This window comes from Pundamilia nyererei, unplaced genomic scaffold (assembly GCF_000239375.1).
Source record: "Pundamilia nyererei isolate P.nyererei 1_Seehausen unplaced genomic scaffold, PunNye1.0 scaffold00025, whole genome shotgun sequence".
NCBI classification, from domain to species: Eukaryota; Metazoa; Chordata; class Actinopteri; order Cichliformes; family Cichlidae; genus Pundamilia; species Pundamilia nyererei.
In genome coordinates this window covers 24,022-40,395 of record NW_005187426.1, presented here as the reverse complement: position 1 = coordinate 40,395, position 16,374 = coordinate 24,022, and the positions used below count along the sequence as shown (strand labels likewise).

The 16,374-nt window shown below is 38.4% G+C and overlaps 1 protein-coding gene across 1 annotated transcript in view; it reads left to right on the top strand.

Annotated features, from left to right (window-relative positions):
* Nucleotides 1-16,374, top strand: part of LOC102195293 (phosphorylase b kinase regulatory subunit beta-like) — a 56,828-nt gene that overhangs the window by 38,512 nt on the left and 1,942 nt on the right. The window contains exons 8-13 of the mRNA XM_005727691.1: nt 188-303; nt 3,475-3,538; nt 6,433-6,528; nt 9,180-9,377; nt 14,616-14,673; nt 15,319-15,396. Coding sequence (XP_005727748.1) covers nt 188-303; nt 3,475-3,538; nt 6,433-6,528; nt 9,180-9,377; nt 14,616-14,673; nt 15,319-15,396 — 610 coding nt within the window. The remainder of the gene's footprint in view (nt 1-187; nt 304-3,474; nt 3,539-6,432; nt 6,529-9,179; nt 9,378-14,615; nt 14,674-15,318; nt 15,397-16,374) is intronic.

Sequence of the window (16,374 nt, the reverse complement as noted above, 5' to 3'; positions counted from 1 at the left end):
GCGTAGCTGCATTTTACGTTATGTACTGCGATTCCACTTTCTTTTTGGACACATCTTCTGTCTCTAGCCCCGTTTATGCATGCATGGGCGTGTGTGTGTCAGTATACTCTGTGTATGCAGGTTGCATAAACACAGTATGTTGCATTTTTTTCCGAGTGTCCCATGTATGTTTGTTTTCTACATGCAGGTTTCCTTCATCCAGAACCTGGTTTTCTGTGTGGAAAGAGCATATAGGGTACCTGACTTTGGCATGTGGGAGAGAGGCAGCAAGTACAATAATGGCAGCACTGAACTGCATTCCAGGTCAGTAAAAAGAAAACACACAAAAACATTCTCTCCACACTCTCGTTTTTTTTGTTTGTTTTTTTTTTACCTTACTTTTGCTTTTCTCTATACTTTTACCACTTTTGTAGTACTGGCCAGAATATGTCCTGTATGCAGGGTGCTGCAAAAGTCCTAAAACTTAAGTTACATACCTGAAATAAGGTCTGTGGGAAAGTTGTAACACCAGAAAAAAGATGTGAGAATGTATCAAAGATTCAAAATAAATGTTTTTAGAGCAAACCCATACTTCATGGGTTTGCAAACCCACTATATTTTACATGGTTAGCATGGTTGTCTCACAGCAAGAAGGTCCCGAGTTCACTTCCACCATCAGGCCGGGGTCTTTCTGAGTGGACTTTGCATGTTCTCCCTGTGTTGCGTGGGTTCTCTCCGGGTACTTCACCTTCCTCCAACAGTCCGAAGACATGCAGTTTGTGGGGTTAGGTTAACTGGTGATTCTAAATTGCCCTTCGGTGTGAATTGTTGTCTGTCTCTGTGTGTTAGCCCTGCGACAGTCTGGCAACTTGTCCAGGTTCTACCCTGGATCTCGCTTTAAGACAGCTGGGATAGGCTCCAGCGCCACCCGCAGCCCTGAAATGGACAAAGGGAAGACAATGGATGGATATATTTGACATATATTTAATATGCTAAATGTGTCACTTAAGAGTTGCCATTTTACACATCCACTCGTCTAATGCATTAGGATGCATTTGGAGTCATTTTTTGTATGTATCTGATGAGTAGACCAATATCGAGTCACCTTCCACCACCTTGTCCACCCACACCTGAGGGAAATGCGTCACTCTTTAGCTGGTAAATTCTTCACTGTGCTCACCTTAGCTGCTCATGTTTTTTTTCTTTTCCCCTTTTTTTAAAATCTTAGCAGCTGTTGCTTTAAATTGGGGATTGAGCAGTGGGTTTAGCAGTAAACTGAGGTGCCTACTGATGAGTCACAAGAGAGAAACAATCATTTTTTAAAAATGCAATAGTGCTTAAATGCTCCATGGGCCAAGAGAAACTATGCCTTGATACTCTTCTAGTTTTATAAATACACCCGTTAAAACAGATCTTTTAGTTTTACTAAAATATTACTTTGGTTTTCTTCTTACGCAACTGCAAATCATATTTGCCTGGGCCCTCTGTTTCTGTCTCACTGTCGGTGAGTGCAACACTTGGAAAAACAACAATGATGTAGAGTGTTCCATCTTCTTGAAATTAACTACAAAACCCCTAATTATTTCAGATTTTTAGTAATAGGGCTCTGAGTTAACTTTATTTGTAATATCTATGTATTTTAATTCACTAGATTGTGAAATTCTAATGGTTTTTGCCAATGACTGTAGAAAACAGTCATTGGTTTTTGCTTATAGAGAAAACAACAGTAACTATAGCAAGAAGGACTCTTATCTATTCAATCTTCTTTTTCTTTCCTGTCCATATAAATAGATCAGCGCCAAACAATAAATGTAAAAACACTGTATTTCCTGCAGGAAGCAGCAGAAATGTGGGAACATGTAATGCTTTTCTTTATAATCAAGTCTATTTGATCTAGTGAGGTGTTTGTCGGGTCAGTGTGTACTGATGGAAATGTCAAATCAGCACAAGTTGGTAGCTAAAAAAAAATGTCAGTCAGCAAGTAAATAACCTATATTAAAAGAAAATGTAATGGACCAGCCATCTGAATGGTTAACCACCATGCAGATAAGGATTTGGAACAACCTTTTCAAACACCAGCACTGTTCTTAGCCCGTGTTGACTTTTTGTTACGTTTTCCCTAACTGATTTATCATCCAAGGTCAAACCGGCCTTCCTCTCCTCGCTCGGTTTCTTGATAAAGATCCTCAATTTCTGCTATTGCTTATCTCTGAAAAGCATGTCTTTTTTTCTTTCTCCAACAATCCAGAGCTATTGGCACCAGCCTGTCAAGATGTCCTCAAGAAAAGATAACAAATTCAGTGTATTGAGGAGTGCTGTGTCTTTTCGTGTTTCTATCTCTGCACGCCATGCTTTTGGATTCCCCCAGTTAATGAGTTGGCTTATATATGTACTTTTGTATTAATTACCATGGCGTATCCAAAAACGAAACAATTCAGAATGGCTCCGTGGAAACACGATCTGTATAATAATCAAACTCCATATTAGAACCATTCCTCATCTGTCACGTCCTGCTTCGAAACACGAATATGGCTCTAAGCTCACAGGATTCACAATGGATCATTCCTGAGCAGTCGGTGGTTCTGTCAACTGCAGAATCACAATCACAATGAGTTTGTCCATTTTTAATCAAGTAAAGAAAAGTTGGTGTGTGTGGCTCAATACTGAACCACTGTATGTAAACACACCTACTCTCAGAGTAGCAGAAGACTGTTGTACAGTCTGCAGCAATATTTTCATCATGCGAATCCTTATCTCCACCTGTCAACCGACATGGTTGCATCATCATTTTACTCTGGTCCTGATTCCAAGCATCACTTTTTTTAACACCCTGGGTTTCCACAAAGCTTTAAAGCATTCTATGTACATGTGAGGTACTGTCAGGATTTCTGACCACTGCTGTCAGTTTGCGCGTGTTTGTGTATCTCTGTGTGTTACACAAAACTACTTTCAGCAGAACTCTTTTAGAGGCTAAATTAGCCTCCCATCATCTGTACTAATGCTTTTTAATATGTCAGCACATCTACCACCAGTCAGTGGCAAGTTTCCTGCATTTTTTCCCTTTCTCCTCTCTGTTCTTTTCTAGGGAAATCTTGGTAGGGTAGAAAGGGAAACAAAATGACAGTAAAATTGATTCACATTTAGGCTGCATTGCAATCACAGTAGCCAGCCACTGTGAAATGCACTATGTTTTTTTGTTTTTTTTTTCTCTCCTCTCCATCATCCATTATCGAAAGTAGACCACAATCTCAGGAGCCTTCAGCTTTATTGAATCCTAACAGATAGCCATTTAAGATTCAAATGTGATTCAGAAGGCTTTCTGGTGAACTTTGGGGACTTTTGACATTTTCAAAACATATTTGATTCACGTTGCATCATTTTTTCTGCTTTCTTAAGAATGAAAAATAATATATTCTTAAACTGATCAATGTTAGATTGAATTATACTTGCTTATTGTATGTTTTGGTGAAAGTTTGCAGTTTCTTTTCTTTTCAGCTCTGTGGGCCTTGCTAAAGCTGCTCTGGAGGCCATCAATGGATTCAACCTGTTTGGAAATCAGGTATTTGATTCCCTGACTTCTTATACTTTGCCACCTCTTCCGAACTCACATTGATTTGTCTCCTGTTTAACTGTGCCACCAGGTAGTAGACTGCATTATAGCCCATTCAAATCTCCTCTGTACATCAAGAAGGTATCCTAGCTGGGTGCAATGTCACCCCGATGACCAGCCTGATTAGTAGAAAACTGCAGTTTATTTACAGGTAGACGGCATCAGTGTAATTAGTGCCGCTGTCACTGTAGCAAGATTGCTTCTCTGAGTGGACGATTGATCAGGGAAGTATGTTTGTGCATGTTTGTGTTTGTCTCAGCAAATTGTTTGTGCTTCTACAGACTGTGATCGATGGCCACAGTTGAATCAGGTTTCCCTTCAAATTTCAGAGGCTGTTTTTCTGTGTGCAAAGTCCATTAGTGGATATGTTTCTTATTTATTTATTTAATTTTTTTAGGAGAAGAAAACAGAGACATTCATTATACCTGCTAATGGATTGGAAAATGAAGCCTTCCACTTAGCAAGCTTCCTCTCTTATTATCTTTTCTTCTTATTTTCTTCACTCGGGTATTTTCCCAGAATGGTTTGTGTGGCAGTTCTCTCCATTTAAGCTTAGACTCTTTATCTTCTCATCGTATGTGGCTGTCGGGTATGACCGTAAAGTTGCTGTTTGTGTTTCTCTTCTGAACATCTGCAAAATAAAGGATTTAACTGTGCCTGAAAATGGATTTTGTCATTGAGCTCAAGCTTGTTGAAAGAATCAATTTATAGAGGTGGCTGCTTTATGGTCCATGCTGTATGGGGCTTCTGTACATGTGAGAGAATGAGTGTGCCTGTCTCTGCCGGTCTCGTGCCCCTTTGTGGGAATGCTACAAGCTTTCCAGTTGCTTATTAATGATCTCTTTCAATCTTGATGTCCCAGCTGACGCTCAAGCACCAAATGTAGCTCCTTCCCCTCGACGCCCTAAACCGGAACATTCAGTACACTCTTAACTCTTCTATCATACTTTTGCACACTCTTGTGGCTGTATATCACAGTTAGCCTTTGTATTACATGGACAGACACGCATCCTTCAGTTTTGAAAAAGTCACACCCGACCCCTCACCACAGCCCCCTCAAAGTCACACTGAACGCATGATAGAAGCCTCTCGGTGTGACAAATTGAACTGGGCGGATAAAATTGATCTCACATGAGGAGGATCCTTCAACTTTAAAGCCGGTCTTTAAATTCACAGTGCTGTTTACACACGGCTCTACAATCAAATCCCAACACATTCTAGTTTCTCTCAAGGGACTGTCACCTAATTCACACCGTGTCAAGAGCAGGGATAAAGCAGAGCCAAGCACATGCTTAACAAAGTCCAGTTTAATATATTTCTGTAAATTAAATGTATTTCATACATATATCAGTGCATAGAAAGTGGTGTCAAGTTAAAGTTCAAAGTAAATCATTATAGTGTCTTTAAAAAATGGGCTTTAAATAATTGACATTCAATCAATGTTCATAGCAGACCATAAAAAACCCCAATGACATCAGTGTTTTTTTTGAGAGGCGTGAGCCAAATCCTCACAGTAGGTGGAAGGATGGTTGTATTGAGAAAAACCTGAAAATAATTTATATTGACAGATATTTGCCTTCAAAGACTATCAAAGACTGCAGGTTATAGTCAACTTTTTTTTTTTTTTTACTTCAGATCACTCATGAGGATGCATAGTGATAGATGCACAAGGAACAAGCAGTGCTTAGTTTTCTAAAATCAAAGATGGTTTGAAGAAAACCTTAAAACAGCATCCACTGCTCAAAAAGGGTTGAGCTGTTGCACTGAAAGTATTCTACAGATTATGTCTTATCTTAACTCATTGCCTAGTTTTTTTTATTTTTTTTTTATTGCTTAGTTCTGTTGGAAGAGATATTATGCTACAAATATACAGTGCATATTCAAACTTATTTTTTATTTTTTGTAAAAGAAGTAAATAGAAAAATGTAGTAGTTAAATCATGATAAGCTGGTTGGACTGTCTGCTTCTGCTTAAAAAATGTGACTAAATAAAAGAAGACAAAATGGCTCAAATCTAAAAGGCAAAAACACTCATTTTACATGCTTGCTTTGTGGGTTAGTGTTTTTATACGTTGCTTTTCTAACACTCTGTTTTCTTATGTGGGTTTTTTCACTAACTTGCCACACAGCTGTCTACACTGGTGGCTAGCAATTCACTATGTATGCACTATGTAAATTTCTAGAGGAAAGCTTGCTGATTTGACTAAAAGCCTTGGCCAGATGTGTTTTTTTTTTCTTTCTTTTTTTAGAAATAAAAAACGCGACATTGGCAATATTCATACATAATGCATCTGACTTGCATTAGAAACTGCTTAGCAGTTTGGGGGAATTGCCCACTTGGTTTCATATAAGCACTGCTGATGGATGGATGAAGTGCAGTGGACTGTTTTTTTTTTTTCCTGAAAAATGGTTTGATTGCTTCCCTTACTGAGTAAAAAGCACAAAATGTTCCCCCCCTTCCTCTCATGGAAGTGTTTAAGTGCTCTGGATGGACAAACTGCATCGTGGTAGTAGTGCTTCATTTTTGTACAGGGAGACTTTTAAAGTGATCGGATGACTAGCTGTTGTTTAAGCACTCCCACACTGCACTTCAATAACATGAGCAATCCAAATATATCTGCCTGGTTTTACAGCGAAACAGTGTTTTGATGTGTGGAGGTGTAATACCGGAGGCTTTGAAGCCAAATAATTTTAAGCATTTCCATATTTATTTATTTATTTTTATTTCTTTGGACAAATGGAGGACTTTGTGTATGTTTGTCGTTTTGCACGTATAGAGCTATATGTTACTGTGAAGCACAAATTGTTTAGCTGTAAATTGAATGCTTTTCTTTTATGCTGCAGGGCTGCTCATGGTCTGTGATATTTGTGGATCTGGATGCTCACAACAGGAACAGGCAAACCCTTTGCTCTCTACTACCCAGAGAGTCTCGCTCCCATGTGAGTACATCAATCAATTTATTGACTGTGTACATCTTCTAAATAATTTTAATAAAACAAAGAAAAGCATACAGATTTTACAAGTAACAAAAGGCAGAAACGACACAAAGCAATATGTGCAATAGAGCACTTCTAAAATTTGCAAAATATTATCAGCTTCATATCTTAAACATCTTGTAGAGCCATTCACTCTCAGAGTGCAGGCTTTTCCGTGGTTCCTAGAGTTTCCAAACGTAGAATGAACTTAAGTCAGTGCTTTCAACTATCAATCCCCGCTTTTGTGGAACCAGCTCACAGTTTGGAGTTGAGATACTGGCACCCTCATACTTCTACAATTAGGCTTAAAACATTTTTGTTTGATAAAGCTTGGGGTTGTAGTCAGGACTCTCTCTGGTAACCATTTCTTCTTCATTATGCATTTTATTCTTGTTTCTCTTTTCTCTCCTTTTTTCTCTTCTCTTTTACCTCGCCCCTAAACCCTTACCCTGGTTCTGCTGGAAGTCTCTTCCAGAGAAAGAGGGGGGTTCTTTCTTCCCACCATTGCTTGCTTCATAGGGGATCGTCTGATTGTTGTAGTTCTCACTCTAATTAGTTTTTACCTTACAATATGAAGTGCTCTGAGGTGTCTGTTCTTGCAAATTGAATCAAACTCAGTAAACTGAATTTCACTGAAGGCTTATGACAAATTGGTACATGGTCTTGGGATGACAATGTCAGTCCAGCACAGTGAGCACTTTGCATTTGCTCAATTTTTAAAATATTTAAACTATTAACTATTGTAGAGAAATGTTGAACCGGCATACAGGAATGTGCAGTCAGAGCAAAAAAACTCCCACAGTATTTTTATGATATCCGCCTTGCAGTGATCGTTAAAACAGTGATCAAGTAACCTTTCGTTTTGCTCTAAAATGCAACAATCTTTTAAAATAGTTTATTCAAAAATCAAGAATCTTATTTTTATTTCCTTTTTGTTATTTTGTCTAAATTGATCATATTAGAACTAGAATAAATATTAAAATATCGTTTAAATGTTGCATTTTGTCTGTGAGCTGATCTCTTTGTTCTTAGAAAAATATCCACAGTTTCACAGCATGACGCAAACGTTTCCCCCAACGCTCTTTTACGGTGTAGAGAAGCAGCTGTATGCATAGGCTCTACAAAATAGTAGCCTGTCACGCATATGTCAGATAAGGTTAATTACACACATCAAACAGACCACGCACTCATGTCAGTGTGTCAGTAGATATCAATTCAACAATGTATGTTCCTCACGGTGCAGTCATTACACTGCCCGTACCTGAGCTCTTGATCGTACACCACTGACAAGAAATGGCAAAAGTAAGAGCTGGATATAGAGATGCAGGGAGGTAAAGCTCAAAGAAGAAAGTGTGAGGAAAATCTTTCCTACTCGCCAACACTCGCAGGCACTTAAATCATTACAGCTGTGTGTCTGTGTGTGCGTGTGTTGAACTTGTAAGCCAGAATTGTCTAGTCACCAACAGCCTGGGAGGAAATTAGTGTAATTAGACGATCAGCAATGGCATTATAGACATAGGAGACTGACATTAAGAAGTCTGAAGGAGTGCAGGAGACGCCAACAATTGTCAGGATTGTGTCAAGATATGCAAAACATCAATATATTATCACCATGTCATGTAATATGTCAAAAGATTGAAATCCAGTATTCAATTCTAGACACATTCAATACCTGCACAGAGTGTGTTGCAAGCTGATATGATTTCTCAGCTGTAGCTGCTGAGGATGTTACCATGTAGATTAGGGTTGTAACAAGAAGTTGAAGAATATAAATGAATAGGACTAGACAGAGCTACACCTGGCTCCTCTGTGAGCTGCAGAGATATGTGCAAAGTATAAAAAAGAAACGCGCTACAAAGGAGAGCAGCAGAAATCAAAACAGAACAGAAATCTGGTCCTTAAGCGTCCATAGCCACGTCCATAGCCACGTCCATGTCAGAGCGCTTGTCCCTGCAGTTATTTTATAGATTCCAGTGCTCAGACAGGATATGGAAAGGCTTTGATTTTTGGAATCTGCCGTCTATTAATAAACTTTAAATATTCATAGCTGTTTGCAGTGAAGCTATGCCCTCATAGATTTCATTTCCCTTGCTTAATAGAGTAAACCAAACAATAAAATGGGACTATTAGATGCTCAGTCACAGTGGTTTGTCAAGCCTGATAACAAGATTCGTTCCTAACCATAGCCTGTATGTAAATGTAGTCAGTGCTGTAGTGTTTTATTTATAAACCGACACTTTCACTCCTAAACCGCGTATGGGCATTCACGCATGTTTAATAATTCTTTCTGTAGAATATATAGATGTACAATAAATTATCTTAGTGGCTTCCCTCATTTTATACTCAGAAGTTATGCAAAGTGACTGTGAGATGCAGTCATTGGGGAAAAGTTTTGGTCCTTGTGGAATTTTCAAAATATTTCTCTGACCTAAAATGCCAGTGGATTTTTACACAAACACTAAATGTAGCTAAAAAAAAATAAAAATTTTAAAAAAAGAAGTAAAAATATCAGCCTGGAAATATATATTATATATAGCAAATGTGGCAAAAACATTTCACGTAGTTCATAATTGTTGTAAATCTTTTTTTTTTGTTTGTTTGTTTGTCTCCGGCAGAACACAGATGCAGCTTTACTTCCAACCATCAGCTATCCTGCGTTTGCTGTTGATGATGATGCTCTTTACACTCAGACACTTGACAAGATTGTCCGCAAGCTCCGTGGCAAATATGGCTTCAAACGTTTCCTCCGTGACGGCTACCGCACCGCAAACGAAGACAAGAATCGCCGCTACTACAAACCTGCTGAAATGAAGGTTTGTACTCGTGTTTTTTCTCTATATTCTGTTCTTCTTTGGATTAAAGCCACAGTTTTTGTTTCATTTTAAATAGCTCATTTGTATTTTGCCAATGCAAAGAAGAAATTATGGGCTATATTCCTAAAGAAGATAATGTGATCCAAAATGTTTCTTGTTGTTCCAGGTTTTAATAAGATGGTCATTAGCGTAGCAGTTGAAATAAAAATTATATCTGTGAATAATATGCTTCAAATCTAGTAAATGGATTTTAAAAAAATTAACCCGACTTTCCATTAAAGAAAATGATCAGTTAGAGATTTACGAGCAGTGACATTTTAGAATTTTTAGACATCGAATAAATATATTGTGGTTCAGTGTGCTGACAGCTACACTTCTAGTTCTTTTGTCATGGTTTGTGATTCTTGTTGAGTATTTTCTTTAGTAATTTTCTTTTTTGTTATTCCTAATCTGTTTTTGCTTTTTCTTTTTTCGTTTTACCTCCTTTCTATTATTTTTATCTCTTTTAAAATTGTCTGCGCTGTTCTTATCACCTCTGTTTAATCTGCCTCACATGTTCCATAGCAGCTAATTATTCACAGAATTAAAGGATGATACTTTATTAGGTACACCTTGCTGCTTCAGAACTATCTTACCTCTTTGTTGGTAAAGTGCTGGAAACATCTTGGTGAGCCAGTCCAGTTTGAATTGAACCTTAAGGTGCATACCTTGACTATAACAAGCAATTGAGTTACTGTTGTCTTATTGTTAGCTCTAATTAGTTTGGTCATTCACCTCAGACTTCTGGCATCAGCAAGGCATTTCCCCCCCAGAGAACTGATGTATATGCAATATTTCTTCTCTTTTTGGAACACTCTTTGTAAGTCATGGAGATGTAGATCAGCAGTTTCTGAAAGTCTTAGGCCAGCCCATCTGGCACCAAAAACCATGCCATGTTCAGAATCATTTAAATCACCATTCTTCCCCATACAGATGCTCAGTTTGAGCTGCAGGATGCCTAAGTGTGTTGCATTACTGCCATGTGATTGGCTGATTAGCTATTTTCATTAGTGAGCAATTTAGCAGCTGAACAAAATGACGAGTGTATGTGTGTGTGTGTGTGTGTGTGTGTGTGTGCGTGTAAAATATAGGTTTTATATAACTGAGTTGAACTCAATTGCCAGTAACCACAAGCACAGCTAGCAATGCATAACATGTGGAAAAGTTCAGCTTGAAAGTGCTTGACATTTCAAAAGTTTTCGAAATTCATAATCCTCCAAAGGTTTCATCCTTTTATGATAATGCTAAGAGATCTGCCTGCGACTTAGCCTCTCCCATTCCACGCATCCTAATCCCCCAGGTATTTCACCCTAAATCTTAGCGTGCATGTGTGTGGGTGCGCTGGGTATGCAGCTGAGTTGTTCCTTATCAGTGTGTATGCTCATGCATATACACCTATGTGAATGACCGGGCATTCCCTGTGATCCTGGCCAAATGACAGTGCAGTCACTTTAGAAGCATACCATGAGTGAATCGCAGGCTGGACTCTTAATACTAAACAAATCATTACTTTACCTGGAGAGCTAGCCTGCTAGAATTAATGAGCTCAGAGAGGCGTTAGGTAAGAAAGCAGAGATCTGTGAGTTTAGACAGATGCTGGAGTTTCTGTTTGGAAGTGAAACACTAACCAACTGTTTCAAAAGGCCTAATCAGTTGTACCTAGTAGGGATGTATGTAATCAAAGAGTCACCTGACAGTAATTTGATTCCTTAATTACATTCATGATTCATTAAAAAGGATAGTCATCACTTTGTAGTGACAAAAGGTGACTTTTCTGTCTGAAAGGTGAGGCTGAGGAAAAAAGATTTAAAAAGGCACTGATGATGGAAGTGCTTGCTTGATATGTCAGAGTGGGCACTCATGGGGCTCCAACTCTGAACCACTTTGAAATGAGCTTTGTTTAATCCTGCGGCTAATAGGATACAAAGACTCTAAAGACTCTAAGAATTATCAAACAATGTTTAATGCCTCAGTTCCTTCAGGCTCCGTCCTGCCTTTAGTTCGACCAGCAGGCAGTCAGATTTGTTGTGGAAGACACTCTGGCCAGTTAACGTTTCATAATGTAAAAACCCAATTATTTTTTTTAATTCATTAATTTTTTTTATTAATGAATTAAAAAAAGTGATTTGCCAGTTTCAGAATCCTCGCTGATTAATAGTGTTACAAATATAGTCGAAAAGCAATACCGTGAGTAAAATGACTCTTTTGAGTCATAAGCCACCTCACAACAAAATGAAATGCTTTGAGTGTGTCTGACACAGTTTGCGTTTTATCTGGAGGAAAGAAATCACAGGTAGGCCGGGTTCCCCTGCAGAAGACATTGACTAAAGTTGTTGTTGGTGTTTAAGAGAGAATTCACAGCAGGGCAGGCGTCTGTGCTCCCTGTCTGTTTACCATTGACAGAGAGCAGCGGCAGCAGCCTGTGTGATAGACAGTTTTACCAATCAGTCGAGCTGCTCAAGCACAAAACACCAGGGATCCCTGTCTGTTTACAGCCTCAACGGGCCAAAAGGCACAGGCCTCACTGGGTGACTGCCTCAGCTCTCCTGTTCTCTCGTACTCTCTCCCCCCGCCACCAAATACACCCCTCCCCTGCTTCTCTATCTCTTTATGCACTTGCCTTTCTTTTTTCCTTCCTCTCTATAACCCACCTGATAGCTGCTATTGCTTCCCGTCTTTGGTGAAATATACACCTCGAGACCTGCAGATCTACATAATCACAGAGTGCCGACATTTAAAGAAGCACATTAATACAGACATGAGTATCCGCTCAGTGAAAAGCACCTTCTAAGTGTGTTTGTACGAGCATGTGTGCCAGCTCAGCCAGGCATTTGTTATTGCATTAGGATGTCTCTGTTATCTTCCATCAGCGCAGAGATTATTGAAAAAGATAAGGTACAAAGATAGTCAGAACTAATTACTTTTATAGATAGAGGGACTAAAATGCAGACACACACGGACTTATGCACACATGCATTTTGTATCGATGGATTTTTTTTAAGAGGCTAATAAAATTCTGCAGATTGTTTGATCTTTTTATACACTGACCTTTATTATTTTTAGTGTGTTTCCAAATTCGGTGACTAAAGGTGGGTTATTGTGTAGGGACAGTGTTTTGAGTTGATCCTCTTTAATTAAGCACTGAATTACTAGAGTGAATGATTGTCTGCTTAGCTTTATTGTCTATTGTAAATGTGACTTGTAATTGAATGGCTTAAGATTTTTGTTCGTTTGTTTGTGCATGGGTGCTTGTGTAAGATACAGTGCAAATACAGCAGATGAAGTGTGCAAGATTCAGAGAAAAATCCAGGAAGTGATGGTGTGAATTCAAGTGTTTATTTGGGGAACTTTTGTCTAGCTGCTGCCACTTGGTGCTTTTGATTTATTCACATTCATTTGACAGCAATGTGTTTATGAGCTGACAGGTTTAATTAAATAAAAAAATAAAAAAACTGAATAAATTGGCCAAATAAGAGGAAGCAAGGAGGGAAAAACACTGAATGGTTTGATAAGTATAAAAAATGATAGAAATCATATGCCATGGCCTACAAAGTCACTAGTTCTTACTTGTGGGAAGAGGCATGGGTTACATTTTGCAGTGGATTTGTCAAAACAGCAACTGAGTTAATCTTTTAGAAAAAATTATGTTCATCTTAAATCAGACAAATGTGTGCCGAGGGTTTTGAAGTTGTTTTGGAGGCTAAAGGAAGCCGAACATCTTACTGAAATGACTTGGGTTGGTCTGTTCCAGGCAACATGAGAGCTGTCAATCAAACTTTGTTGCACACTAAACAGCTGGACCACAACCAAGCAATCTGCTGCATGTCTGGCGTGAGAAAGTGAATCAGTCAAAGGATTCTGATTTGTGATTTAGTATGAATACACAAGCAGAACTATCTACTATAAAATTCATGTATTTAATGTGAGCCAAAGCTCCCATATTTATAAATAGTTTGAATTAAAAGAAATTATAGGATTAGAGGCAAAACCCTTAACACTTGGTCAACTATTGTGGTGGGATCAGGTGGCTCAGTTATGCTGTGGTGACATTGTGCTGATGCATTTTGGCTTCACTTGACCTTTTAGAGGGAAGGGTCACTGCAAAATCACCTTTCTTCTGTGATGGAGCGGTTCTGTCATGATGGGAGTGGTCATTGAACTACAATGAATTTGAGTATCACGCGTTATGGCCTTCACAGTCACCAGATCAGTCTCCACCACCATCATTAAAACATCCAAAAACAAAAATGTTTTGGAAGAACATGCCTCTAACAAGCTTTCAGAAACTTGAATAAAAACCTTAAAGGGTATATTGAAGCTTATTTGTGGCCTGACTAATTATGTATGATAGCTTGCAGTCCCATTTGTAACACATGGTATAGTTTATTGATTGGATTTTTGTTTGGACTTTATACTTTCAACTTTAGGTTATATAAAACTACTGTGAACCTCACATTCTAAAATGTCAAGAAGAACTCGACCAGAACTAAAAGGCAACATCCATCCATCCTCATCCGCTTTATCCGAGGCCGGGTCGCGGGGGCAGCAGCCTAAGCAAACAATGTCTTTTTTTTTTTTTTAACTTAAGCACACAGCGAGTAGGTATTTATATTGTTAAACATACATCGTAATTCTCTTGTCTTTGTTATACTGAGTGAAATCTGACAAATCTTTGATATTGAAGGTCTGAGTTCACAGGCAACATGGCAGTGTTTTTTGCCACAGTGTCATTTTCTGAGCGCTGCTCTTAAGTGTTTGTTGTTGCTAGGTTACAAATAATACCTTATTTCATGTTAGGTCGTAAAAGACTGAAAGCCAAGATTTTGATTATTCAGTGATAGAGAAGTGACACTGAGTCCTCAGTAAAACTAAACTCCGACTTTCTCTGTGTTTTTCCATCTATGTGTCTGTCTATCGTAAACATACTAAACTTTCACAACTCTAGATGTCCTCCTCAAAACAAACAGCCAAGTTTTTGAATTAGAAAAAAAATGACCTTGTAAAGGATCAGTAATATTTCTCTCTATACTGACAGGTTTCATTCAGAATGTCACATCCTTTATATTTTTTCTCTGTGCCATACTGTTCCATATTCAGTGCTGCTCAAATTCAGCTTTAAAGCTCCTGCGCCTCTCTTCTCTTTGTGAAACGAAAAAGCAATAATTCCTCTCCTCTCCTCCTCTCTCTGTCTTTCTCCAGCTTTTTGATGGGATCGAGTGCGAGTTTCCCATATTTTTCATCTACATGATGATTGACGGTAAGCCTTGTTCTATCCATTGCTGCTGTTATGGTGCCTCAAGTGGGTCATTGCCATGGTATAAGACAGACTTATAGCGTTTTACAAGAAGTTACGTTTTTCTCTGGTTTTAGAGGACATGGATACACACTTTTTTTCTTTTTTTTAAAATTTGTTAGTGACCCAAAGTAAATGGTCAGAAATAAATGAAAGACTCTTTTTCCTAAGCATTTCTTTCTTCCTTTAAAAAAAATAAAAATAAATCTAATAGCCCCTTTGCCTCTTTATATGCCACAGATTTTTCTTAAGACTAACAGACAACCTGCAGGGCCTGTTGCTCTATATGAAGCTATTCATCTTTATTGGCTCTGCTCAAAAGAAAAAAGGCAGTTAAACTGATCCAGACGGATACATCAATAACCAACAAGCCTCTACAATGAAATGCTCTTAAAAAAATCTTGTATACCTAGGAAGATTTTTATTGACAGTGCCTCACCATTTTTCAGTATTGTAAAACTATTTTATTAGGGTAACTTTGCCTGACTGATGCAGTTAACAGTTAGATGTGAAAAAGCATTTTCAATGTTTTTATTGTGTGTGTGTGTGTGTGTGTGTGTGTGTGTGTGTGTGTGTGTGTGTGTGTGTGTGTGTGTGTGTGTTTTGTAGGGGTCTTCAGAGGAAATAAGGCCCAGGTCAAAGAATACCAGGAACTCCTTGAACCCATCATCTTTCAGTCTTATGAGGGTGAGTAACCACATAAAAGCCAACATGCACCCACACACATGCAGTGACCGCTGAATGAGGAAAACCGTGAACTCCAGAACACAAACATATATAATATTATCTCATCTGGCCTGTCAATATAGTTCTTTTTAATACTTTTGATTCTGTTCTCTCCCCTTCTGGCAGCAACAAACTTTCTCTTATTAAATCAGTTTTACATATTCATACACCACATACCAAGGTTCACAGGGGTGATGCATCCAAGTGAACTCAACCTTCCCTGTGAGCAAAAGAGCCTGGCTCATACATTCACCGGTACACATTGATGTGAGAGGACACAGTTAAATGATGAGGATGTCAAGAGCTGGGTGTTTCTATTCATCTATTCATAAAAGAAATTGAAATAATTGGAGTGCAGAAAGGATAATGATGTGAAACAGAGCTGACTTAAGTTACCCTGAATGTCTCTGCAGAGCTCTTTGTACTGGTTCTGTATAAATTAACAAAACTCCTGAAGTTAATTGGCTGGGTTTTAGAGGAGAACACAAAGGGAGTGTTTTCTGTTTTACTGTTAAATACTTATTAAAAGTGTAAATCCACCAATGGATTTTGTACTGTCAGAAGCTGCTATTGTATCTTCTTTTGCTGGTTTGCCTGACCTCCCAGGAGTCAGGGGCTCCTATTGTTTTGATAATACATAAAGCACATGCAGGGTTCAGCTATTGAAGACATGCTAATATATTGTGATGAGTGAGTGAGGACAGTGGTGGGGGTCCTCAACTACAGTTGTGCTAGCCTTGAAGTAAGCATTTATATTATTTATTTAGTATTAGTATTTATATTATACACTGCAGGTCTTAATGCTCAATTCCGATTTTTTTGATCAAATCTGATTTTTTTTGTCTGCTTGTCTACAAATAAAATGTGACAGCAAATGCACTCTAGTGTGAACCCTCAAAGCGTCCCGCATGCGCAAAAGAAGACGTCACACACAACGCG